The 27,951-nt window shown below is 30.0% G+C and overlaps 2 protein-coding genes across 7 annotated transcripts; both read left to right on the top strand.

Annotated features, from left to right (window-relative positions):
• On the top strand, positions 1 to 27,951 carry LOC123010576 (calpain-B-like). Of its 6 annotated transcripts, none has more exons than XM_044408033.1 (16): positions 1 to 136; positions 4,058 to 4,443; positions 14,891 to 15,067; positions 15,116 to 15,303; positions 15,357 to 15,491; positions 15,547 to 15,715; positions 17,779 to 18,214; positions 20,900 to 21,066; positions 21,126 to 21,343; positions 23,454 to 23,493; positions 23,599 to 23,634; positions 23,765 to 23,894; positions 26,858 to 27,049; positions 27,334 to 27,461; positions 27,513 to 27,708; positions 27,757 to 27,951. In XM_044408033.1, exons 2-16 carry the CDS (start codon positions 4,204 to 4,206, stop codon positions 27,840 to 27,842), a joined length of 2,538 nt encoding a protein of 845 aa, XP_044263968.1. In that variant the 5' UTR covers positions 1 to 136; positions 4,058 to 4,203; the 3' UTR covers positions 27,843 to 27,951. The 6 variants fall into 6 exon arrangements, with proteins under 6 accessions (XP_044263968.1, XP_044263558.1, XP_044263644.1 ...); XM_044407623.1 differs by lacking the exons at positions 1 to 136; positions 4,058 to 4,443 and adding exons at positions 10,413 to 11,178; positions 11,234 to 11,383; XM_044407709.1 differs by lacking the exons at positions 1 to 136; positions 4,058 to 4,443 and adding exons at positions 10,417 to 11,178; positions 11,243 to 11,383.
• On the top strand, positions 7,324 to 9,202 carry LOC123010923 (glycine-rich cell wall structural protein-like). Its single transcript, XM_044408154.1, has 2 exons — positions 7,324 to 8,707; positions 8,761 to 9,202. Exons 1-2 carry the CDS (start codon positions 7,716 to 7,718, stop codon positions 9,131 to 9,133), a joined length of 1,365 nt encoding a protein of 454 aa, XP_044264089.1. The 5' UTR covers positions 7,324 to 7,715; the 3' UTR covers positions 9,134 to 9,202.

Genomic DNA, 27,951 nt, shown 5'->3' with positions numbered 1-27,951 from the left:
TCCCTCAAAATCGTTCGTCTTTGCTTGAGTTGTTGAGTTTATGGTTTGTGTGATGTTGTGCAAATATGCCTAGTTAGGTTTATTAACACGAAACAAAGATCTGCTTTGGATAATACTCGAAAGAATGTGATATTAGGTACGTTTACTCTTCTACAGACAATAACGTAGTTGTTAACTGGTTAGGTTAGGTGAATAATGAAAGTGAGTTATGTTGTACCATGGTTAATGGGTGAAGGTTGTCAAAAATTGTGAAATTGTAGCATGTTGTTCATTATTTTAATACGCCTGGGATTTTAGACCTCAAAGCAACAATAACTTGCATTCGATGTTATTCTGGGTTAATGAAAATGAAATGTTTTTGTTTCAGTCGTGTGACTACGGACCTACCTATTTTTTAACGATTTCAGTTTTTAATTAACAAAAATAATTGTGTTTGACTATAGATTCTTTGAGTTTAACTTAATAATTTTTTTTTGGGTTTACTAACCCTTGTTTTTTATAAATTTATAGCAGTTTTGCATGTTAACTGTAATTAAGTTTTGTTTCAAAGTTGCAGTCGCAAAAGTAATTATGTGTATAAAAAAATAAGCTGATCTAATTTATTTTTGTATGTACCATAATGCGGTACAATGCTCTTCCTTATTAATTGATTGAAACAATAACGTAATAATAATTTTGATCAATTATTGTCAAGGACAGTTCCAATATTAAGTCTCATCATAATTTTAAAATTTTAAAAATATCAAAAATATACTGTTCATTACTTGAATGATTGATCAACGAATTGTTTTGTCTTTTGTTTAAGAAAAAAATTGATTTTGACTCATTGGTTAGTTATTCATTATTATTATCTTACGGTGATCTACGTACATGACGTTATAATCTCGTCATATACGACGTCACTGAAAATTTAAGAAAACGATTCATGGGTTTCGAATGTTGGAAAAACTTAAGTTTTTATTTGTATAATTATTATTATTATTATAGTTATTAAAGTTGTTCATATTTTATTTTTTAACTGTCTTAACACTCATTCGAAATCAAAAAGTCTACATGTATTTTAAATGTTTCTTTATTGTTGATTTTATATTTTTTCGTGTATCTATTAAAGTCATAAGATTGTAGCACATATTTTGAAAAATTGATTTTGAGTATTTTTGTACACTTTTATTTGCAAGTTCTTGAGTATCTGATGAAATAAATATAGACAGTGGAATGGTTTTTCTGTTAGTTTTCTTTTTGTAAAACATCTGGGTGATACAAATTTAGAACTGACTATTCAGTAAATAATCTCATGACGGAATTTGATATGTCCGAGAAGAGAGTCACGGTGATTCAAAAAAGTCGGACACTTTTCTATATGTATGTGATACAAAATGTTAATAGAAGCTCAGATTTGCTTTTATAATTTTTTTAAGCCACGTGGTTTAGAAAATATGTATGTTTATAAAGATAGCACAAGTTGGCAACGCTGCAATATATTTTGAACCATTTTGAGCCTGCACTCAATAATTTGAAACGTTTGTTATACAGAAACCAATAAATTTTAGAAAATCTCTACTTACATTTAAAAAGTGTTTTTTCTACGTTGTACTTATTATTCTTAAAATTTTATTTATTTTTTAATATTCTAGATGCATGTTTTAACATTTGTTACTAATAAAATATAAAATTATCGTCTGTAGTTAATAAAAAATTGCATTTTTCAAGAGTTATATCTACTTAAGGAGATTTTTGTTTGCAATGTTGAGAATAATTTTATGGTTCTAAAAACCACCCGAGAATTGTACGGTTTTTTGAACGCAGTATATGTAACGTAATGTTAAAAAATATCAAAAATAATAAAATTGGGCTCAGTCATTAATTTAACATAAATTTAAATACGGAATACATTTATCTAATAAATTACTAATTTGTTTTTAATTTTTGTTAAGCAATTATACATTATTCGAATACTTGATAACCTTATTTAAAGAAATAGTTCAATAAAATAGATAGCAATAGAGTAAATACTGAAGGAAGAAAAAATACAATGTCAAAATTTTAGTGTTACTTGTTACAAAATTTTGTTTGTTACTCGTTTTTGTCCTCAGAAATTTTATTAAAAAAATTGCTTTTTGAAGTCTTTTACAAGTTGTATTCAAATTTTATTAACAGTGTTTTTTATGACTTCTACTTTCACACATACCGAATTTATCTATGTTTTTACGTTTTTGGGTTTAAATTTTCTTAAAGGTTTTTTTTCTGACTTCTAATGACTGTTATGTTATCTTGTTTTGTTTGCTTCACTCGATTTAACTGATTTTTGAGCAAAACTAAGTCAAAAATAAGCCGAAAAACTCAAATTTTTTTTTAAACATGTTTTTATTGTAAAAGCTCAGTTTTTTTTGCGAACAAACCAAAAAAACAACAAATTAAATCGAAAATTATATTATTTTTCGTGTTTTAGCACATTTTTCTGCTAGAAACGCTATTGTTTCGCAAAATTTCGTTAAAAACAAGATGAAATTTACAAAACTAGACCGAAGTGATGTCATTTTTGCCTTTGCTTAAGCAGATTTTTGTGTTGAAAACGCCGTTTTTTCACGAGATTTTGACTACGTAGTTTATCTAAAAAATCGTGAACTTTCGACACTACTGGAAAGATTTAAATCATAATCTTGTAATCTGGTGAAATTGGTGTAAATCTGGCCACTTTTTCAGTTCGAATCTGGAGAATTTGTTTTTTTTTGACTGGAAACACTGATAAGTACCAACGTTAAGGCTGTTTGACATTTTTGTTTATAAAATAAACAGTTGATTTTTTTGTCAAATGTAATATAAAAAGTAAATCAAGTCGCTTTACGGAGCCATTCATTATTATTAATCACCCGGTATTTTATGTTGATTTAAAATTTGAATACATTTTGACAATTCGATTAGAATGGTGTTTTTATAACTTGAGAATTATTAAAGATTTGTAGGACAATTAAAATGGAAGTTACACAAATTTTAAAACCTAGTTTTAAGAAAATTGTGAATATGCTTTTTTCATGATCGTTCCCTTAGATACATAAGGTGAAAAGTGGTATATAACTAAATATATAAATTTTTTAATTTATATACTTGATTTGACATTTGTCAAAATTAAAATCAAAATTTTCAATAAATCCACGTTTTTTATGAAATTTCGCTGACAATCATAAAAAAATGTTGTTTGATACACGTGCGCTGTCTTATTTTTCAGGTCTTCGACCTCCACTGCAGCACTCAGCTTCGCTTCGTGCCGCAAAATTCGATCTCAGACCTGAAAAATAATTTGACAGCGCACTTGTATCGAAAATAACTATTTTTTTAAATTGGATTGTCATTAGTTGATGCTTAGGTTTTAGAATTTTAAATAGTAAACTACATTTAAAATTGAAGGCACCTATTAAGTATTACAAATTGAGTTTTAGGTATTTTTTAGTTATTTAATATATGAGCAGATTCGTTTTAAATAACATGTACAAATATTTTTATTTATATTTTTAATTTGAATATTTGACGATAACAAGGATATCATAATTTACATACTTATATTAGGTGTTACCTCGGAAGACCTCATAGTACTTAATTTTTACTCTTTTTTAATACAAAATTGTTTATGTGGCATAAAATAAATTTTCGCAGAACTTTAATTTATTTTTTTTATTATTCTTTGTTTTCACATTTTATATCTTTATGTGTTTTATGAATCAACATATTTAAGACCGGTACTCCGAACAATGCAATTTTATAATTATAATACTACCAAACTTGTAAGATTTCCATTTATGGATAAAATCGGCAAAATATGACCCCGTTTCATCGAATGCCCTTCTATTTTAGATTACTCAACACAGATAATGTGGCGTTTTCTTTTCGTAAAGGTTAGTTAGGAATCGAATTTTCAATATTAAATATAGTAATTAGGGCTAGTTCAAATTTAAGTTCAATAATAAACAATGACGTAATAAAGTATGAACTAAACAATTACTAACTCTGTAATTATGTACCGAATCTGTTTGCTTCATTTATAACACGAGATAATTTTCAGATTAACGTGAGAAAACGTCCACCAACAACCTCAAACGTCCCAAATACCGAAATAACCAAAATATAAATAAAAAACGAGGCGCGTTGTGTCAGTCTCGAAAAAATACAATTAATATACCAAAGAGATTTGAGTGATAAGTTAGAAAAATGTTTCATGCTCCACCTGTGGTTCCGTACCAACAATACGCAAATGCTTATCCAGTGATACATTACCAGCAACCTCCAGGTGCAGCTAATGGTTATGGATGGCATGGAAATGGTTATGGATGGCAACTTGATCCTTCTGCATGGAGGACTCCGCCTATGTACCCCAGTCTGGATCAACCGGCGGTGGCGGTTGAAGAACCTGCGATTCATGCACAGAAAGTTGAAAAAGTAGATGCATGGGTGAGTATTTTTGTCTAGGTGATGAAATAAATCAATAATTTTAAGTTAAGAAAGTACATTTTTCGATTTTAAAGAATATTACAAAAAAAATTATATTGGAGAATAAACCTTGATGGTATATTATTCCAAATTCCCTTTGCTTTCCATAAAATCAAAAAATATACTTTCAGAAACTACATGATGTTTAAAAAATAAATGAAGTTATTATGAATGGTATACTGTTTGCTTGCATTCAGGACGGACCTGTAATTCCGGTAAGATTTTTGCAACTACATTTTTTAATATTGCGAAAAATTGCAATTACATATTCTATATCGAAAAATAACAATAATTTGTTAAAAAATCGATGGTTATACAGGGTGCGCCAGAACTCGCGCCCTAGAGAAAATTTTCAAATAAGGTAAGATAGGGACATGAAAAAAATGTTTAAAAAATTCAATCTGTCAAAAAATTGTGACATTTATTTTTTGACATTTGACATTTTTTAAATATCTGTTTAATGATACTAATGATCTTGTATATGTTTTTTTACAATTATTTAGTAAAGGGACAAAAATTTTGACAATAAAAGCTACAAATAACATTGAACAGAGTTACAATTTAGGATACAGCTTCCTTGTTTTCTCTTTTAATAGCCTATAGCAAAAAAGCTGGGAAAATTATTTTTCTAACAGAAATAAATAGTCAAAGTGCAAACTTTAAAACCCTCATAACTTCAAAATTTTTATAGATAATTTTTTTTTAACATTTTTTCCATGTTCCTGGTATCTTACTTTAGTTTTGGCGCACCCAGTGTAAGGCTTCGTTATGTATATACAGGGTGATAAAATTTTACGATAAAAATTAAAATCCATTAGTTCCTCCAAAAGCACTTGAATTATTTCCATAAAATTTTATCGGCTTTGAGAAAACACCCTATACAGGGTGATTCAGCTTAAATGACCCATTACACCCCTCTTGGCAGACAATCTATAATACACAAAACAATTATTCCTTGATTCATATTCGAATTTTGAAAGTTTCATAAATCGAAAAATATCGTTCTTTGATTATCGATATTTTGAAAATTTAATTTTGAATAAAGGAATAAGTGAATAATGTATTATGTGTTGTCTGCTAAGAGGGGTCAGGTGGGTCATTTAAGCTGAATCACCCTGTATATTTTATTGAAATGGTGTCTATATAATGTTTCTCTTTCGAACCTGTTACTCACTTTTTGTTTTTGATTTTAGCATTGAAATTTTTAGAATAAAATTATTTTGCTTCTATTTTATTATGTTTAGACATGTTTAGCAACGAACATTTCACACAAAAGTGTCTTTGTTTTTTTCCGATTTTGTATTTTTAATATTTACTGTATGAATAACTTGTTTAATACGTATTTTGGACTTAAAGATGTTATTAGGAGTGAAAGTGTAGTTTTTATGGGGAAGCTGAACGGAGTGGTAAATTGGTAAATCTTAACAATTTCATGGTAAAAGTAAAAACGCTTAGGCGTAAATATAGAATTTTTACTCCATGGATGAAAGGTAAAACTTTTAGTTGTGATATTTAGTCATAAAAGTGGTAATTTTTGTGACGTTTGTGGATAAAAATGTTTTAGCGATCGACTGCGATTTTTTATTTAAAGGATTTTTATTTTTGAAAAAACTTACTCTGAAACTTGTAATAATTGAAATCTGTTTTCGTTTTGTCTGAAATGGTAGTAAAAAAATAATTGCAATAAGTGCAAAATCTGTTTTTGTGTTTCTGAGTTAAAAAGGAGCTAAATCGCTCGGAATTGGCAGAGATAATACTAATCAGACTCAAAAGAACGAATTTCTGTTTTTTTTTTGACAAAATATCTTGAATTTTTGGCTCAAAAATAAACAACATTGAATCAAAAATACCCAGAATTATCTAAATTACCGCAATTTTTAACTAGAGCGACAAATTTCTGTTTTATTATTTAGGTAAAATTTTTTGAGATAATAACATATCTATACAATAAAAAAATCTGTTTTAAAAATGAAGCAAATAAGTGCGTTTTAAGCTCAAAGTTCTTGAAATAAGTTAGTTTGTGGGTTAAAGAATGAAGTAATCTTGTCGTAATTTGCTGAAGTAGACATAAGAAGACGATTTTTAAGTCCGTTTATACAAAATTTCGTAATAGTTATTTATTCTACGAGTTTGAGTGACGCTTTATTTTACGAGTGGATTTTTAAACCACGAGTGTTAACGAAATGAAGCGATTTACACGAAGATGAGCAAGGCTCAAAATTACTTTAAATCTATTAAAAATAATTTGACGTTTTATTGAGAAATGCCAAACAATTGTCAAAACTTCCTTACACAGGAGGAAAACCGTAAATTTTGACAGTGTCGAAGAATAAAATAATTTAGTTTTCTAAAATTAGGCTTGAAAAGTTGTAAAAAAAATTTGAACTAAATAAGTGTTCAAGTACTCTTTTATTAAAATGTAGGGTAAGTCCGGAAGATATGGAGCCCATTTTAAAAATCTATTATTAAATTATGATTTTTAATTCAATTTAAACCACGAATATTTTTTCTCGTAGCATGAATTCTAAGACATCTTCTGGGCTTGCTTTATAGCAGGACTTTCTCTTTCGTTAGACTAGTATATACAGTGCGATTCAAAAAAATCTTGAAAATGACGTACAAGTGTTCTATAAATAACAGAAAAAATCAACTTTAGCTAAATACATTCATGTAACAATTATTATTTGGACACTATTATAAAAAAATGTTTCTATAGTTTGAATAAAAAATGGTAAATTAAAAAAATACTAGTTTGCCATTGTGGTAATACCATAATATTTGTTTTTTACATTTTCCTAATGACTGTAAAAAACAGTTGCAAATAGAAAACAAAAACAAAACAAAAAATTTTCTCTTCTTTTCTTTTCCTTTCCAGAAGGCCTATTAATAAATTCATCTCCTCTGTGTGTGTTCCAGTTTGGTCGTACTTTGAACACAATTGCCGAAACTACAAAGTCAGTAACCTTGCAATCGCAGCAACTGCATTCTAAAATACTTCTGCGTGACAATAAAGACAATTAAATTTTTTACTGAAAACCTACAAGTTATTTTAGATTTTATTCTACTTGATTGTTATTTATTAACTGCCAATATTTTCTACTTATAAAAAAGGCCACCAAGTCCATTTTTTTATAGTTACCTTATGTTAGGTATGTGAAATGACATTTTAGTTACGAATATGATGTTTGACATATAGTTCGGCAAAATTTAAAATTTTAGTAATACAATGAAGTATGAGTGTATCATGCTGTTCTTATTATAAAACAATACGTTTTCGACCTTCATGTAATCCTTGTGAACCATGTCCTCCAAGTCGTTCAAGTTTATGCAAGCCTCGTTATTACCCATGTGAACCATGTTCTCCTCCTGAACGAAAACAATCTACTAAAATCTCCGATTTTCCTACAACAAGTGGAGTTGGAATTTCAATTAATGATAAAAAAGACCAGAAAGATTCCACTGGAAGAGGTGGACGAACTGGTAGTGGTCGAACAGGTAGTGGACGAGCTGGAGGAAGAACAGGCTCTGGAAGAGGAGGTAGCGGGAGACGGGGAAGAAAAAGTAGCAAAGGAGAAGGCCATGAAGGTGTCGCTGGTAGTGGAAGGGGTGGTCCAGGTGGGGGCCCTGGCGGTGGTTATGGTGGAACAGGGGGAGGCCCTGGTGGTGGATATGGTGGTCTAGGTGGCGGCCCTGGTGGTGCTTTTGGTGGAACTGGTGGCGGCCCTGGTGGTGCTTTTGGTGGACCTGGTGGGGGCCCCGGTGGTGCTTTTGGTGGACCTGGTGGGGGCCCTGGTGGTGCTTTCGGTGGACCTGGTGGTGCTTTTGGTGGTCTTGGTGCCGGATATGGTGGTCCAGGTGGTAGCTTTGGAGGACCTGGGGGTGGCGGATTTGGAGGACCAGGTGGCGGATTTGGTGGTCCTGGAGGAGGCTACGGGGGAGGAAGTTTTGGTGGTCCTGGTGGGGGTTTTGGTGGCTTTGGTGGTCCGGGTGGTGGTTTTGGTGGTCCTGGGGGTTTTGGATATGGTTCAGGCGGCGGAAGTTTTGGTTATGGAGCTGGAGGTGGTGGTATGATGATGCCACCTTGCGCTCCTGGATATTCGGCTGCTATGCAAAATATGATGTCTTCGCGTCCTTCTGGATTTGGAGCTGGTACTGGTATGTTACCAGGTGGTTTTCCTCCTTCATGCTCTCCAAGAAGTAGCAGTGCTGCTACGTATTCCTCAAGGTTGTTGATTTTTTATCACCTAATCAAGGAAATAGCACTTGTTTTTATGATAGATGTACTCCACGAAACACGCCTGGTTTTCGATTTGGCTCTGGAATGGGTGTCAGAGGTTACAACAATGTTTACAGCAACGCATCAAATTACTTCAGTGGTGCACGTAATAATTACGTTCCTTCATATGGGGCTAGCAATTTTGGTGAAAATGTGGGTTGCTTGCCTCAGACATGTCCTGTTAAAAGATCTTCTGTGATTAATCCACCACCAAAACCTATTCCTTCATACCAGTCATATAAAGTGTGTGGTACTTGTGGAAGTGTTGTACAAAATGTCTGTACAAGACAGGAGGATCCTTATAGAGTACTTTGCCCAGATCATGGTAACAAGGAAACTACCAAGCATACCTTCTTGTGTACACCTAGAAGATGATTTATTTCTCCCTATTAACTTTAAGTTGTCCTGTAAGAACAAGTGCGATACATAAATGTTTGAAATTAGTTGCAATTTTTTGAAGTTAACCAATAATTTGAATTTGAAATTTGTAGATTACATGCGAGGTGGAAAACGTGACATTTCCACCGAGGCTTGTATACTATTTTATCTACAATTATATTTGTTTAAATAATAGGAAAAACAGAATGAGTTTTTGACATTTGATGGGCTTGTATCCTTGACAATTCTCCATAAAATATTATGTCCCAACCATTGGGACGTAATGACAAATTTCCCGACCTTTAAAAGGTTAGAAATCAGGATATTACCATAGTTATTATCAATTCACACTCAAATCTGTTATGAAAGCTTAGATACAGACTCGAGCTTTTTGTCATAAAAAAAATTGTATTTGTGATCATTAAGTATTTGTGCAATAATTAAGCAACACTTTGAAAAATCAGTAAAACCAAATTGCATTTATTTGTAATCAGATACAGGCTGTTTCAGAACTCACGCTCCAGAGAAAATATGTCATGTAAGGTAATATACCAGGAACATGGAATAAATGTTAAAAAAAAACTATCTATAGAAATTATAAAAAAACATAAAGTGGCGGTGAATACATAGTGGCCACTTCCCAGTGTAAATTTGTAAAAATTGAGTTGTGTAAATCTGACTTTAAACATATAATTGTTTTTTTAGGGACATATTTATCAAAAATGACAATTCTGGAAAAGTTTGGTTAGAATACTTCACATATAACATGTACTGCGTCTGCAATAATAGTTGACACAATTTAGTTATTTATGCTACCAACATAGACACAACCCAAACACTAGAGGTGGTGGGCTAGGAGCTGCCAACTATGCAATAAATTATTATAATTAATTAATTAATTATAATTATTGATCTCGACTTTAAAATAACATTATCAGTAACATAAAAAAATTGTCAAATGTCAAAAATTAAATGACAATTTTTTTGAGAAATAGGATTTTTTTAAACATTTTTTCCATTTTCCAGGTATCTTATCTTACTCGAAATTTTTTTCTGGGGTGCGAGTTCTGAAACACCTTGTATATTATCAGAACATTAGTGTTTCTGTCAGGTTGATCATTATCTTTAAAAATCATTTTCTTTTTTTTTCTCAATTCTTAAGATTTGTCAAGCAAATAAGTGCCCTTTTATTTATCACCTTACTAATCGATAATCAGATAACAAAACACATTTTGATTTGTTGTCAAATTGCAAGTTTTTGTTTTTGATAGGTGTCATGCAATGATCAGCTGTGATTGACATATCTTGTCTAATGTGTCGTCCACAATTTTTGTGTTAAATCTTGAATGTGTTTTACAAAATTAAAAGTATGAAACGTCCAAAACAAACATATGACGAAATCTAAGATCACCTTGTACACGTCTCCAACACAAAAATTAATAATTTACATTGATCCAGAGAAAAAAGGACAAGAAGCGTGTTTCTGTAAATTTGTGAATTCCGAAAATATATTTCCATCAGACGAAGCAATACATATAGAAGAAACCAAGAGTTTACCTAAGGAAAACGCACATTTTGACAAGGCTTCTTCTTCTGTATCAACGGTGGATGAATGCATTCCTCCACCTCAACTAATTGAAAGACCTAAAGAATTAACTCCAGAAGAATCAGATTTTATAATAGATACAAACCTTGATAATGTCACTGAACTGAATAAGCCCGAAAACGAAGTGAACAACAATGTTTCCGAAGCAAAGATGCATCATCGTGAAAAACCGCACAAATTAAGTTTCGATTTTGACAAATCTCAAGAGTCAGTTTTATTACTCAAACACCCATCTTTCTCTTCAGCTCATAGTAAAGCAGGAAAGAAAATAGAAGTAGATGCAAGTTTTCTTGAAAATGTTGCTTCCGTTATTGAATCGGATAACTTGGACACTCGAAAAGAGAAATTAGATCAACTTTTGAGTGGTATTCAAATTGCTGAATTTCCCTCTAAAGCAAAACAGCAATCAAAATTAGGAAGTTGGTGGCCTGGCCTAGTGAGTGTTGCACGTTTTACCATACGTGTTTAATGGTAATCTACAAAGCTTCTAGTTTTCCAAGAAGAGAAAAGTTAAAATAACTCCTCGAGAACCGACTCCACAACGTGCAGCTTCTGTTCCTTATTTCAACCATTCATTTTATCGTTATTGTCTGAAATCGCGGATAGAAGGTCTCACTTTTCAGCCCCACAGAGTTTATAAAGTAAGTGGAACAAGCTTTTCAATTATGAGATGAGTTGGACGTGAAATAGTGCTTTTTTGGACATTTTAATAAACGGCAAAGAGGACAAAATCGATATTTTATGGCGCCCCAATTCTTAGTGTTTTGCTGTATTTGCCAGCAGTTTCATTTTTGCACTCATAATGCGATTTACTCCAAAGATTTTGAGAAGAAAATTTAAGGTATTATTTTTATAAAAAAAAATTTTTTCTTGAAGTGGATTGGTTAAAGAAACGTTTGTTATTAATTAAACACTTGATACTAATGCCGTGTCCCATTTTTAAAGAACTTTAAATGCCAAAACTTTGTTATTATCACCTTTGCTGTAATAAAATTGAAGAGAATGAAAATGTCACTAACCAAAACGAAAAAAGTTCAATAATTTGTGATTATTCTACGCATTTTAATGGCAGGATATAATGTGATAAGCTAATCTATTTTCCGCGATTGTCGAGGCAGGAAAATAATGTTTCAGTTTCCCTGAAGCCTTCTGTTAGTGTGCAGTGCGTGATGGCATCGGAAACGTATCGCAGTGAAATTAAAGTTCAAATAACTGAAGCCAATATAAAAAAGGAAAAAGCTTCACCAATTTCGAGATTTAAAAGATACAGTGTTGCTCCTGTACAGTATAAGCCTTCTTATAATGATGAATATCCAAGATCGGTTTTTAATAAGCACCCTTTGAAACTCAAAGATGAGAATGTTAAAGTAACTTCAACTCGCGTGCGATTTGTTGAAGCTGGTTTGGGAAATAGGTATGAGTTTAAATCAAAGGTGGCTAAAGTTAAACCTGAAGTTAAATCGGCGCGTAGTAAAGCTCTAGAACGAGGAAAGGATTACGTTTTTCGTAATTCTATTGAAAAGAAAATTTTTAAGGTAGGCTTACATTGTTCAAATTGATTTCTTTCTAAATTACAAAAAAATAATTCTTATTTTTTAAGATACAGTGATTTTAAATTAAAAAAATGTCTTATTTTCAATCATTAATTAATTAAAAAAATTTGAAATTTTTGGTTTGAATGAACTTTTTTTCTTATTTATTGTCATCAATTTTGCGCTTATTCCAGGAAACTTTTATGTTTAAAAAATATTTTTTTATCTAGTTAATAAACAAATTTGGTATTTTCCTTTTTCTATTTCTATTTTGTTTTATTTTATTATTACATAATTATATTTTATTATTATTTTCCTAAAATTATATAGGGTCTTCATCTCAGCTCCCTTCTTCTGTAGCTCAGTTATTACTTAACTTGGAATGTTGATATTTTGTAGACTTTATTTATATTCTAGGTCGCATTTCGAGAAAATGTTTTTGGTTATATAAAATGTGCTAAAAAAAATGTGACGTTATAATGATAAATTTTTTTCTTAAATGGCAAGCTATTATTTTTTAGTTATTTACATATTTCTCAATTTTTTTTTCAAATTGTTTCAGACTTTTCTGTAAAAAAAATGAAAACCAAAAAATTCGGTTTTGCACCTTTACTTTTAAAAATTAATAAAAAATACTAAGTGCCCTCTCTATAAAATTAATACTAGGCACTGATTAAATAAAGCCTAACAGTGTTGTTAATCAAGTCTAGTGGATCCGAATTACTACAGGTGTGCACAATTTACAATCAAACTTTTGAAATTTAAAAGCTTTTTATTTTTCTTATTTTAAATTAGAACTTCTATTTATTTTTATATCATTAGAAGCATATTTAAAAAATGAGCATTTTTCTAATTACAACCCTATTTAAAATCTTAACACATTCGAACTATTTGAGAGAATAAAAGTCGATTTTGACGTTAGAAGTCTTGTTCCTATCTGGATAGGGCAAGTTGAGTTGTTTTGACTTCTTTTGAGCTTTACTATCACCTATTAAATTAAAATATTTGCACATATTTTAAAATCACCCTGTATATTTACTGAGAGATATTAAAAATTAGTTATGTTTATTCGTAATATAAAATACCATTTAATTAACAAATTAACAAAAGATTTTAATAATTGCAACAAATTTTCTTTATGGTGTTAAGTTAGGTTAATTTTATTAAGTTCACTTAATTTTTTTAAGATGGAACATTTTTTTCAGGAAGTTCTAGAACATCGTATACACACACGGTGATCAAAAAATAACGGATAAGCTCGTTTCTTATGGTAAATTTCTAAAAAATTTTTAAAAAAAATAAAAAAAAGTACAAAAAATAATTAAAAAATTAAACCAAAGTTGACGAATAAGTTTTATAATTCTGGTCTTTGTTAATTTTATATCTTTTCTAAAACACAGAGAATTATTTCATTGTTAACAACAGTAAAAATTTATTTGTGAAAACGTGGTCAAGTAATTTTTTATTAAAAAAAAAAAGTTAGGTGTAATTTGCCTAAAATTATCTCTGACAACATTGGATAATTTAATATATTTTTTTTTTGTTTCGTGAGAAACAGAAATTGTTCGCTACTTTTATTATTTTTACTGCTACATTACAACGTTGTCAGCTTATTAAAATTCATAATTCATCATAGCTCAAAAAATAAGTTAGGAGATTTTTTTACATTTTTTACGGACTTCCCAAAGCTTTTTCAAGAATGCATCATCGAGGTTATCCGTCATTTTTTGATCACCGTGTATATGACAATGATAAGTTATCATGATATTATAATACTGTAAAAACGATGATAATGTTTGAGACTTTTTAAAAGTATTGAATTTACTAAAAAAAAAAAAATCGAAGCTGCAAGTGCAATAGAAAATTTCTTTGATTAAGAAAGAAATTATAGATTTACATCTTTTGTTTTGTTTTTTTTTGTATTATTGTTTATAATGTTTTTTTACATAAACCATGTTTCAGCGACTTTTGTCTACTATTTTTAATTATTTGTGTGTAGAAAACATTGGAATTCTTTTTATTGATTGTCCAATCTTGTGTAATTTTGCTGCATTACCTAAACGATCCAAAAATTTTTTGGATTAACCTTAGTTTACACACATAATGAAACAGTGTTTACAGTTTTTTCAAAAATGTTTTTTAATTCGTTAAAAAAAAAGACAAAAATTATCCAAAAATGAAGTTGTATTGACATAATTCTGTAGAATTAAAAAAAATGTTGAAAAAAGTAACAAAATACACACCTGTTGTACTATAAAGCAAAAAAATAGTTATTTTTGTTAAAGGTTCTAAAAACACTTTCAAACCTCTTATTAATTTCTTGAAAATAGTGGTTAAAAATAAAAAAATAGTTATTTTAGGTGGACTGAAATGAGTCCGTAAAATACCTATTTTTGGGAGCATATACAAAAAAACACAAAATTTTAATGTTTAAATGTAGTTTGAAACTTGTACTTGTACAAAGTGGCGTTAATAAATAAATAAATAAATATGTTTTCTTAATTAGCAAATGAGAGAAATGGTGTTATGACCGGAAGCAGGGAATTTTTAGCGTAAAATAACTTAATCAGTTTGCGAAATATCTAAACGCTAATATAAATAAAAAAATCTTTTTAGTATGGCGAACAAGGGTCAGGTTTTCAAGCGAAAAAAGGCTCTCAAGATTTTTACGAATTGCGGGACCAGTGTTTACAAAGAGGTCAACTATTTGAGGATCCTGAATTTCCTCCAACTGACTCTTCACTTTTCTATAGTCACAGACCAGACCGACGTTTTGAGTGGAGACGACCTGGGGTATTGTGTCTTTTTTTTGTAAATAAAATTGGTAAATGTAATTTTCAGGAAATTGTTGATAACCCCCAATTATTCGTGGAAGGCTTTTCACGATTTGATGTACAACAAGGAGAATTGGGTGATTGTTGGTTACTCGCAGCTGTTGCCAATTTAACACTCTATAGAAGACTTTTCTTCCAAATTGTTCCAGACGATCAAGGGTTTGATGAGAACTATGCAGGGATTTTCCATTTTAGGTAAAAAATCGTGGTTTTTTTTACGGAAAAAAATTTACAATGATTGTTTCCAGATTCTGGCAGTATGGACGATGGATTGATGTTGTCATTGATGACCGTTTGCCTACATACCGAGGTGAATTGGTGTTTTTACACTCAACCGAAGCCAACGAATTTTGGAGTGCATTATTAGAAAAGGCATATGCTAAGTAATTTATCTTGGAAATAATTTATCACAATATTGTAAAACTAATTGGTTGTTAGGTTGCATGGGTCCTATGAAGCACTTAAAGGAGGTTCAACATGCGAAGCAATGGAGGATTTTACTGGTGGTGTTACCGAAATGTACGAATTGGATTCAGCTCCTCCGAATTTATTCAAAATTATTTTAAAAGCCTACGAACGGTGGTCGTTGATGGGTTGTTCCATTGAGGTAATTAACATTATTATTAAAATAGCGCATGAAATGTTTTTTTTTTAATTCTTAATTGTTTGCGTTTTGAATTCGGTGGTAAAAATAGTATATTAAAGAACGCGTTTCGTAAGGCAAGAGTTCCCACAAATGACTGGAACAAGTTTTTTATGATATTTTTTCTATTTTGCGCGTTTTATGTACTTTTTTAACATAAAAGTCGGTTTTTCAAAATTTAGGAACTTTTGCACCAAAGTGGTGCTTGGTAATAAATGTCACAAGGTTTGGTTTTTGAAGTGTCAAGTTATACTGCAAATATTTCATGCACACCACCTGAAATAAGAGAAATTGCTCAAAACGCCGCTGAAAATCACCATTACCAACCTCTAGAAAGTAAATTGTACTAGTTCATTTCGGCACCTGAATTGGTGTTGAAATGGCTCATTAAAGCATCGGTTTTGGTATCGAAATAAGTTTATTTTCAGACCTAAAATAGAAAAAAGCCATTAAATTCCCTCTTTATGTTTTTTTTACACTTAATAATAAAAAAAAAATTAAGGTACAGTAATTTTTTCCGGAAAATACATAGTTTAAACTATACTTTTACAAATCTTAATTATTAAATTAATATTAAATATTTTTTTCTACATATTTTTAAAATTTTTCAAATCGTTTCAAGACTTATTGATTTCTTCATGTTTAAAACGAATCGAAGTGGACGATTCTAAAAAACTTATGAGCGAAATATGAATTTGAATAGTGACTTCAATTTTCCAGATTAGAAAAAAAAAATAATAAGTTGTTTAAAAGATCTAATCTTGAGAAACGTAAAATATGTGTAGCAAAAGTTGATAAATTGATGATTAAATAATCTCCAACAAGGGATTTGTGCTGAATTATGATGCTTTTTGGGACACGCCTAGAGTTTTGCCAGATCTTGATTAAAATCTAAACTCTTTAATTAATTGTAATTTTAACGATTATTAATTATTACAGCCGGACCCTAACGGTTTTTTATTTGTGTAAATCAAATTTGACAAAATAATTACCTACACAAAAGAGAACACCACAATTTATTTCTTTAATTCAAAAATTTTCTCTATTGTAAATCGGACATTTGATTCATTTTTTAAGTCAGGTTTTGTTCTAGTGTAATTTGTGTTTTCTTATACAAATAAAAAAAAATACAAAAGAACATGTTTTATTCTTCTAATGCAAATACGGATTTGTTTTTTTTTCTTTCCTATGTAAATCAGGTTTTGACTCGCTAACAAATATTGTGAATGAACTTTCTGTGACACTTTGGGAAATTCAAAAACCAATAATACATGTTATTTCTCCATTGTAAATCAGGTTTTAGTTTGCTGTTTTTTTCATTTTGATTTTCTAGTGTACATAAATCGACTTGAATTAGTTTTTTTTAGTGTAAGTAGGGTTTTTATTTATATAATTTAAATTTGACGAAATAAATGTACAAAAAGGAATGAATACAATATTTTCTCTAATTTAAATAGGATTTGTCTAAAATTTTCCAAAAAATAAATTGAACAATTTATTTTTCAAGTGTAAATTACTAAGTCAGGTTTCGTTCTAGTATGATTTGTGTTTTCTCATATTAAAACCACGTTTTATTTTTCTTTCCTATGTAAATCACGTTTTGAGTCACAAATAGCTAGTGTGTTCTTCTATAACAAAATACAGTGTGTTTTAAAATGATTTTCATCTACTAGTCATACATAATTTAAATTTTGGGTAAAATATACTTTTACCAATCTTGATTATTTTTTTTTTTTAACATTGTTGAAAAAAAAAACTTTTTGATTTATTTGTGTTTAAAACGAAAATTGTGCTCTCGAATAAGCTTATGGGAGAATCCCCGCGTTGTTTAAAAGATATAATCTTGAGCAACATAAAAAATATGCCTAGCAAAAGTAGTTAAATTGATGATTAAATAAATAATCTCCGACGAGGGATTTGTGGTGAATTATGATGCTTTTTGGGACACGCCTCGAGTTTTACCATATGTTGATTAAAATTTAAACTCTTTAATTAATTGCAATTTTAACAATTGCTAATTATTACAGCCGGACCCTGACGTGCTTGAAGCTCAAACCCCCGAAGGTCTCATTCGAGGCCACGCCTACAGTATCACAAAAGTCCAATATGTCAATATAGCGACACCGAATGTTTCTGGAAAGATTCCCTTATTGAGATTGAGAAATCCATGGGGTAACGAATCTGAATGGAATGGGGCTTGGAGTGACCATTCGCCTGAATGGCATTACATTTCGGATTCGGATAAAGAAGAGCTCGGTTTAAATTTTGATGCAGATGGTGAATTCTGGATGTCATTTAAAGACTTCCAGCAACATTTTAATCGAATTGAAATCTGTAATTTGAATCCAGATTCGCTCGCAGAAGATGAATTGACAGAAGGTCGGAATAAAAAATGGGTAATGTCGGTGTTTGAAGGAGAATGGGTGAGGGGCGTAACTGCAGGAGGGTGTCGCAACTTTTTAGGTGAGTGACACTATTTTACCTAAATTTTCATAAAATTTACCTAATTTAAGACTAATTTTGAGAAAAAGACTTATTACAAAAAATGCTTTTGTTGGTGGTGCATTATAATAATAATAATATTTTGTTTTATTTTATTTTCCTTTTTTTTATTAATTTATGTCGAAGATTGCTATTGGATTGTTATTGGGTTCATGTCTGGGGAATAAAAAGGACACTCAAGTATTTCAAAATTATGTCAATTTCAAAACGCCATTGATGACTTTCTTTATCAATTGGGAAATTAAAAACAAATTCATGTTATTTCTATAGTGTAAATCAGGTTTTAGTACATTGTTTTTTCTAGTATAAGTCGACTTGTATTAATTTTTTTACTGTAAGTCGGGTTTTTATTTGTATAAGTCAAATTTGATACAAAAAAGAACACTATATTTTATATCTCTAATATAAATTGTATTTTTGCAAAATTATCTCTATTTTAAATCAGAGAATTGATTTATTTTTCAAGGGTGATTCAGGTTTTGTTTTAGTGTGAGTTGTGTTTTCAAATACTGATTTTTTTTTTGTTTCCTATGTAAATCAGGTTTCGATTCACTGACAAATATTGTCAATTGACTTTCTGTGACAATTTGGGAAATTCAAAAACCAATAATACTTGTTATTTCTCTAGTGTAAATCAGGTTTTAGTTCGCTGTTTTTCCAGTTTGATTTTGTGGTGTAAATAAATCGACTTGCTTTAGTTTTTTTAGTGTAAGTCGGGTTTTTATTTACAGAATTTAAATTTGACAAAATAAATGTACAAAACGGAATGAATACAATATTTCACTAATTTAGATAGAATTTTTGTAAAATTTGTGTTTTCTCATACAAAACATGTTTTATTTTTCTTTCCTATGTAAATCAGGTTTTGAGTACAAATAGCTATTGTCGTATCAACAAGAAATTACTGTCTAGGCTAAGTTGATTTCTGGTGACAAACAAATGATATCGTAACTAGTGTCAAAATTTAGGTTAAGTCACTTATCAGCTTGATGGTTGACAGCAGGTTGACAGAAAACGTCAACCGTCAACAACAAGGGGTAACCAACCCTAGGCATTCAAAATTACTTCTCAAAATTGTAGTTACAAACAACATGAAAAACGTAATTTTTCTAAAAGTTCAAATCCTAGGTGGTAATTTCCTGTTAACAAATCTGTAGTTTGTGTTTTTCTATAACTATAATGATTTTCATCTAGTCGCCTACAGAATTTCTTTACATGTAAATTTTTCTGTGCCGCTCTACTCTTTTTAAATCAGATAGTTTTGTCAACAGTGACAGCTGTCAATTGAAATAAATTAACATTTGAGATTAAGTATTAGATTCAATATTTTTTAAAGCGGCATTTTTATTTTGCACAGGCGACTAGATGAAAATCGTTTTAAAACACGCTGTAAAAAAAGTTTCAGTTGTTTGCTCATTTGTTAAGCTTTTTGCTAGTGTAAAATTGCCTTTTAGCACATTAGAAAAATACAACAAAGTTTTGTCAATTGTGGGGAAAAATATAAACTCTTCGCTGGTGTGTGAGAATGAATGTTAATTTGAATGTTGAATTACAATTTTCACTTTTGATTTAAACTAATTTTAATTTTGATCAAACTGTTTTTTATCTTCTTTTTCTTAATTTTTAACGTGAAATACTTGCTTCACATGACATTTTTTTGTAAATTCTCAACGTTGTTTGCTGCAAAATTTATGTTTTTTTTTGTTTCTTTTTTTTGTGCTTATTTATTGTTGGTTTTGTACAATATACAGCGTGTTTTAAAATGATTTTCATCTAGTCGCTTATAGAATTTCTTTACATGTATATTTTTCTGTGCCGCTCTACTCTTTTTGAATCAGATAGTTCTGTCAACAGTGACAGCTCTCAATTGATATAAGTTAACATTTGAGGTTAATTATTAGATTCAATATTTTTAAAGCGGTATTTTTATTTTGCATAGGTGGCTAGATGAAAATCATTTTAAAACACGGTGTATAAAAAAAGTTTCAATTTGCTCATTTGTTAAACTTTTTGCTAGTGTAAAATTGGCTTTTGGCACATTAGAAAAATACAACAAAATTGCGTGGGGAAAAATATTAAACTCTTTTCGCTGGTTGGTGACAAAAGATTATTTTAAATGTTTTTTTTAAGAAAATTTTGAATTGAATGTTGAATTACAATTTTCACTTATGTTTTAAACTCATTTAAATTTCGATCAAAAAGTTTTTTATCTTATTTTTGTTAATGTTTAACGTGAAACATTTGCTTCACAGGACATTGTTTTGTAAATTTTTAACGTTGTTTGCTGAAAAAATAATGTTTTTTTTGGTGCTTATTTATTGTTGGTTTTGTACAATATGTGATTTTTTTAAATAATTTGACACTACTTATTTTGCTAGGTAACTCTTAAAAAGATTTGTCGAAAATTTGGATTTTTCAATGAAAAAGGACAAATTGAGATGAAAAAAAGTCTTTCAAGGTTTTTTAAGAAAAACTTCGAGTAAAACTTAAATTAGTAATTTATAATAATACAACAATAACACCAACTACTTTTACAAAATAGTGTGGTATTTTTAGAATCAGCTCCAAAATTGTTTATTATTAATTTTATGAAAAATTACTCTAGTTTAACAATATTTATTATCAATTTAATTTGTTAAATTACAGACACCTTTTCTCACAATCCCCAATATCGCATCACTTTGAATGAAGTCGATGAAGGCGATGATGACGATAAATGCACCTTGATTGTTGCTCTCATGCAGAAAAATCGCCGACAAATGCGTCGCAGTGTTGGAGCAGATTTACTAACCATTGGATTTGCAATTTATTATGTAAGTTATTTCTTCTTATTTACGCTTTATGTGCTATATTTTTTTGTTTTTTCTTCCAGCTTCCATACCCTGATAGAGCTCCCAAACCCTTAGACCTCAACTTCTTCAAATACAACGCTTCCGTAGCTAGATCGCCCAGTTTTATCAATTTGCGTGAAGTAAGCTGTCGCTTTAAACTCCCTCGTGGTACCTACTGTATCGTGCCTTCAACATTTGACCCCAATGAGGAAGGAGAATTTCTCTTGCGAGTCTTCTCAGAACATCAAAATAACATGGAGTATGATGGTTCTTGTTCCGATAATTTGCCTGCTAGAGTTAGGGATAATGAGGTTGATGATGAAGATGAAGAGAATCGTCAACCTCGTAATCCCTATCCAAGTTATCCCAGCGCGCCCTCACATCCCTATCCAGACGCTCCATCCCCACAACCGTACTCTACTCCCTATCCACCGGCGAGTCCATATCCCAATAATCCTTATCCATATCCTCAAAGTTCATATGGACAATATCCCTACCCACAAAATCCTCAACCTTATCCACCTTCATATCCTCAATACCCACAATACCCATCAGATCCTGACAGAAATTCTCGTGGTTCAAGAAGTTCAGATCCAATTACGAATTTCTTCAATAAGTTGTTTCGTTAAATTTTTTGTTTTGCTAACTGGTGATGGAATTTTTAATATAATTACAGGATGTCCGGAAAGTCGCGCATCTCCTTGAAAGGGATTAATTGGGTGCTAAAAACAAATTTTATCTGTCAAAAAATTTTGACATTTGATGATCTTGTATATTATCGTATCAACAAGAAATCACTCCCTAGGATTTAGGAATATTCGTGATAACCTATTCACCATACATTTGGTTAGGTTGGTTTGTGACAAACAAAAGATATCGTAACTAATGTCAAAAATTTAGGTTAAGTCACTTGTCAGTTTGTATAGATAACTCAATTAATAGTTGACAGAAAACGTCAACCGTCAACAACAAGGGGTAACCAACCCTAGACATTCAAAATTACTGTTAAAAATTCTAGTTATAAACAACATGAAAAACGTAATTTTTCTAAAAATTTAAATCCTTGGTGGTAATTTCTTGTTGACAAATCTGTATGTTTTTTTATAATTATTTAGTGAAGGTACAAAAATTTTGTCAATAAAAACCACAAATAACATTAAACAGCGTTATAATTTAGGATACAGCTTCCTTGTTTCTTCTTCTAATAGCCTATAGCAAAAAGCTTGAAAAAATATTTTTCTAACAGAAATAAATGGAGTCAAAGTGTAAAATTTAAACTCTCATAACTTTGGAATTTTTATAGATAGAGGTGCGCGACTTTCCGGACACCTGTATATGCTTGTGACTAACAAAAAGAAAGTATTTTTAAGAGAAGAATGTAATTTATTTTAGTCAACAGAGTAGAGTTAAAGAAAATCGTATTTTTGTCAGGAGTTTACTACACTATTTTCCTAATTCCACTTGCTTTGACATGTTATCTTATTCGCAACATTTTTTAAATGTTTGAAATGATGCAAATAACGATAATGGTTGTGCTTTACAATTGTTTAGAGGGGATTTTGTTAAAAATTTTACACGTTGTAAATATTGTTTTTTGTTGCACCATAAGTTAACAATAATAATTATATAAAAATAGCACTTAAATCTAAAGCTTTGAGTTCATTAACAATTCAAATACCTATCTCAAATTCAAAGTTAAGGACATAATTATAATGATTTTTATTTAATTTTGAATTTGCGTTAGTACAATTGCGGAGACGAAATTTTGGACATCAATTTAAAAAATGTCAATATAAGTCAGGCTTTATTGTCATTATGATTGACGTTTGAAACTAAAATTTGAAATTTATTTTTAGTGTTTTTACATAAGCTCAATAAATTATTTTGATTTGTTGTCATTTTTTTTCTAGCTGTCAGGATAAAAATTACAAAGTGAGGCCCGTTTTACATTTTTATGTCAGTCGAATGACAAATCGTCTAAAATTTCGTGTCCGCAATTGTACTTATGATGATAATAGTTTTAAAAATAATACGCTTCAATATCGGTATTTACTCACCTCTAATATATTATTACCCTTGGTCAATAGTGAAAATTATTATTGACCACTAGGTCTCTCGACAAATAAATAATGGTACCTTTTACAACTAGTATCGAAAAAACATTTTAAAATAAACTGTTAATCTCACTATAGGGTGTATTTGTTTTTTTATATAACGTGTTTTCAGTTTTGATGGTATTTATTTAAACGTAATACAAAAATAAATTGTTGAACTTTTCATTAGATGTATTATTTTAACCTGTACAAAATATATTTAACATGTTCCTCTTACTTTTGTTTAACAATTATTCTATCTATATTTATTTTTAGGGAGAATGACCAACAAATAGGATTAGTGAGTGAACCTGTGGTAAGTTTTTGCCAAAATTTTGAATACTTGTGTTGAAATTATTAGCTTTTTACCAAATTTTCTTTTTAGTTTGTTTTATTTTTATTACATTTGTTTTTAAATTAGGTTTCCCGGAAATTGAAAACTGAGACAAAAGCTCAGGCAAGTAACAAATACGGGAACACAAAATTTTATATTGTTTTTTTTTGCAAGAATATTTTTTGTGTGCATATTACACATTATTTCAATTTTTATGTAAAAGCATACGGTTTTATGATATACACACTTTTAGCCTGAACCAACAGTAGAAGAAAAAAAGGAGAACGATTTTATGTTTAAGCTATTTAAAACCGTTGCTGGAAAAGATGAAGAAGTGGATTGGAAAGAACTGAAAGAAATTTTAGACCATTATACTCGAAAGGGTAGGTACAATTTTACCTATTAATTTATTACAAACTACCTAAGTAGTAACTGTATTTTACTAAGTTATTGTTCTTGTTGCGTTATGTGATGCATGGACTAGTGCTTGTTAAAATGCTTTATACTTATATTGTTTGCCGCTTTTTTATTAATAGTCCGGTCAAAATAGACATTTCAAATAACTAAAATTCCGATAGAGCTAAATTTTGGTGGAGATCTTGGGTACACCATTTTTTTTAATTTCTTCTATGTTCCTGGTACCTTACCCTACATGGCATTTGTCTTTGGGGCGCGAGTTCTGGCGCACTCTGTATGTGCATATGATGTAGAACGTTACTCCTTCAACTTTTAGAATCGCGAAATCTCAGGAATTGTGATTTTTAGAAAAAAAAAGTATAAAGGCCATTTTTGTAGATAATTTTAAGATCTATAATTTTTGTCTGGGATAAAACTTACCGTTTTCGAAAAAAATCTAAAAAACCTAAAATTTTGACCTTTGACCCCGATTCACTTTCTTAGCACACATCGATGGGGATTTTTGACACTTTATTTCTAACCAAAATTTAGCTCTGTCGGAATTTTCGTTATTTGACCACTATTTTTATGACTAATTTGACCGGACTATAAGAGGTTACAATTTATTTGTTTTTATAAATTATAATATATAAATTATACGAGAAAGTTGGCAGTTCCGGTTTTTTGAATTAATTTGAAAACAATGTCATTAAACGTCAACACAAAAAATTAAGTATGAAGTACTCCAACCTAACTTTTTCAGTATTGTCATTTATTTATAGATATGTCCCTAAAAAACAAATATATGTTTAAAGTCGGATTTAAACAATTCAATTTTTACAAATTTAGTGCCACTATGAACTGACAGCGACTTTTAAGTTTAACGTTATTTGTTACTGTTATTGGCAAAGTTTTTGTATTTTCACTGAATAATTATCAAAAAACATAACACACCCTGTATGTACACTGGCGGACATGGAATTTTGGACCATTTATCATTCGACTGACAACCTCACTTTCCGTTTTTGTAATTTTTGTCCTGATAACTAGAGAAAAAATGACAACAAATCAAACTAATTTGAAATTATATTAAAATTTTCAGTCTTTTTACAGAAAATTACTCTTACAAAATTACAGTTTTCAAAACTATTTACTCTACCGTTCCGTCGCATGTGTACAGACGGAAAGCCGCTCAAAGAAGTTTTCAAACAAAATAAAGAAAAATTGAATTTTTAAGAAATACAGTAAACAAATGGGTTTTTTACAATTGGATGTTGTTCCTGAATTAAAAAAGTACCTCACACACACAGTAACAGAGTTTTTATCTCATATTGAGGATTTGTAACGGATTACAAAATTCAATAGTTTTAATTTTTTTTATAAAAAAACGCATTATTTAATTGCATGAAAAAAATACAGTAACATAAGTAGGTAATCTACAATATGCCAAAAATAAATCAAAAAATTCTTCCGTACAGTTTTTTTTTATAATAGTATATTATAATACTAGTTTATAAGCAAGCCTTTAAAACACCCACGACGGGTTTAAGAGCACGACGCGTCAGCGGAGTGCTTTTAACGTCGTAGGCGCTTATAAACGAGTGTTATACGCTATTTTTTATTATACCTGCTCATTTACGATCTTTTATGAGCATTGAAAACATGTGAATTTACACAATAAAATTATCAAAGGTTGTTTCTGAATCGTTTTCGTATAGACGGTTACGTTGTTAAGTACATTTTTTCACGTTGTAATTGGTTCAGACATTTCACTATTTCTTGTTACCTAGACAACTTTAAAATTTTAGCGTGCTATAAAGGCTAAATTACGCACGCTGCAGCGTATTTTAATTTAGGATTATGATGCAGATATAATAAAAAAAATAAAATTGCCAAAAATAGAGGTTTTTAATTTATTTTTAAACGGCACGGACAAAAAATTTCAAATTTATATCTACAGGGTGATTCAGCTTAAATGACCCACCTGACCCCTCTTGGCAGACAACACATAAGACATTATTCACTTATTCCTTGATTCAAAATTAAATTTTCAAAATATCGAGAATCAAAGAACGATATTTTTCGATTCATGAAACTTTCAAAATTCGAATATGAATCAAGGAATAATTGCTTTGTGTATTATAGGTTGTCTTCCAAGAGGGGTCTAATGGGTCATTTAAGCTGAATCACCCTGTATGGCTGCTAAGGCCATCAAAAAGTTATGATATTTTTTTATTCAGTATAGTTCAACCTTAATCATAATGACAAAAGCGTATCTTACATTGACATTTTTTGAACTGACATAAATTTGATGTCCAAAATTCCGTATCTGCCAGTGTAGGTGCCATAAAATTGTCACTTTAATTAACAAATTTATAATCACTTCTTGTTTACATCTTCTTATTTTTTTCTTAATTTATGTTTTTTATTATTTTTTTTTGCAATTCATATAGTTCATTTACTTATTAATTTACTTTATGTTTTATATTATTATGGCAATTAATAACATCGTAGAAAAAGAAGATTTAAAAGTAGTGTACGACTTGTATTTTCTGTATTATTATAATATTCTGGAAAAAACGTTAAGAGATTTTTTGGGGGTGATTTCTTAGGTCATTATAGGAAAGAAAACAAGTTCCTATGGACCCTTCTTAATTATTCATGTGATTCATACAACGGTTTAGTTAACAAAAAGTTTTCGAAAACTTGAAATTACAAATGAAAAATTGCAATTTGTGTAATACTTTTTTTTTATTTTTTATATCTAATAGTGTTAAAACAATCTGAGCTTTGGTACGGCAGTAAAAATTATTTTACCCTGTATTATTATAATGGAAACCGTTATTTACTCGAAGTATCTCTGTCATATTTGTACTACATTTTTATCAAATGATTTGTAAACAAATTACTGCTTGTAGCTTTTGTGCTTATGTAGTATTTTCCGCTGTAGAAGAGCCAACTGTAGCAAAGACTTTGGACAGCGTTGGGGCTACTCCCGAAATAAATCATCCCAATTCCGATCAAAACAACGTTTTTACGACAATATTAAGTCTCCTTTGTGGAGCATTATGTAAAGATACTCCATTCGCCGAAGTTCTTCCAACCCCAACACAAGACATCGTACTAAATGAAACGCATTTTGGTGGGTGCTTAGCAAACTCATGCAACAATTACAATAGTTGGTCTAGATTAGTAATAGAAGACATTTCCTCCCAACAGGGAATAAAGTGACGCTTTATTCCCTCTGGAGTAAAATAAATCAAATATCAACTACTTTTACTCTAAAAAATAAACTTCAATTGAATAAATTCAGTGTTTTTTGATATAAACAAATTTATCATTTTCTTATATTATTATTAATTTAGTCTGTTGGGAGGAAAGTTTTGTATGTAACTCTGCAATAAGTAACTATTCGATGACTTTTAGAAACCAAAAATAAAGGATTTTCTAAAGACGTTTGTCGCAGTATGATTGCAATGTTAGATGTTGACAGAACAGGAAAATTGAATTTTGAGGAATTCAAACGGCTTTGGGAATCTGTCAGGCATTGGAAGGTACGATTTTTTCAATAAGTGACAACACTGTATATTTTTTTTAATTTTTAGAACATTTTTAAACAACATGATATAAACGAATCTGGTACTTTGACGGGTTTTGAATTAAGAAACGCATTGACTTCGGCTGGATATAGTTTAAATAACCACATATTAAATATTCTTATGCATCGATATGGAAATAAAAGCAACGAAATTGAGTTTGATGATTTTATTATGTGTGCCGTTAAATTGAAAATAATGATAGGTGAGAATTATATAATGTTTAATATTTTCTTAATTGTATTTTTTTCAGAGTTATTTAAGCAAGTTGCTTCACCTGACGCCGATGCAGCGACCTTTAACTTATCCGATTGGATCGAAAACACACTTTACTGCTAAAAAATTGAATAAACACGAAATTGTTACACTTTTATATTCATTATTACAAATTTATAAATCTTGTAATGTTTTCATGTTGTTATATTTATAAAATGAGATGTTACCTGTA

This window comes from Tribolium madens, unplaced genomic scaffold (assembly GCF_015345945.1).
Source record: "Tribolium madens isolate multiple individuals breed KSU strain unplaced genomic scaffold, Tmad_KSU_1.1 Scaffold_11;HRSCAF=98;Tcas5.2_LG3b, whole genome shotgun sequence".
Classification (NCBI taxonomy): domain Eukaryota; kingdom Metazoa; phylum Arthropoda; class Insecta; order Coleoptera; family Tenebrionidae; genus Tribolium; species Tribolium madens.
This window is presented reverse-complemented; position numbering and strand designations above follow the sequence as displayed.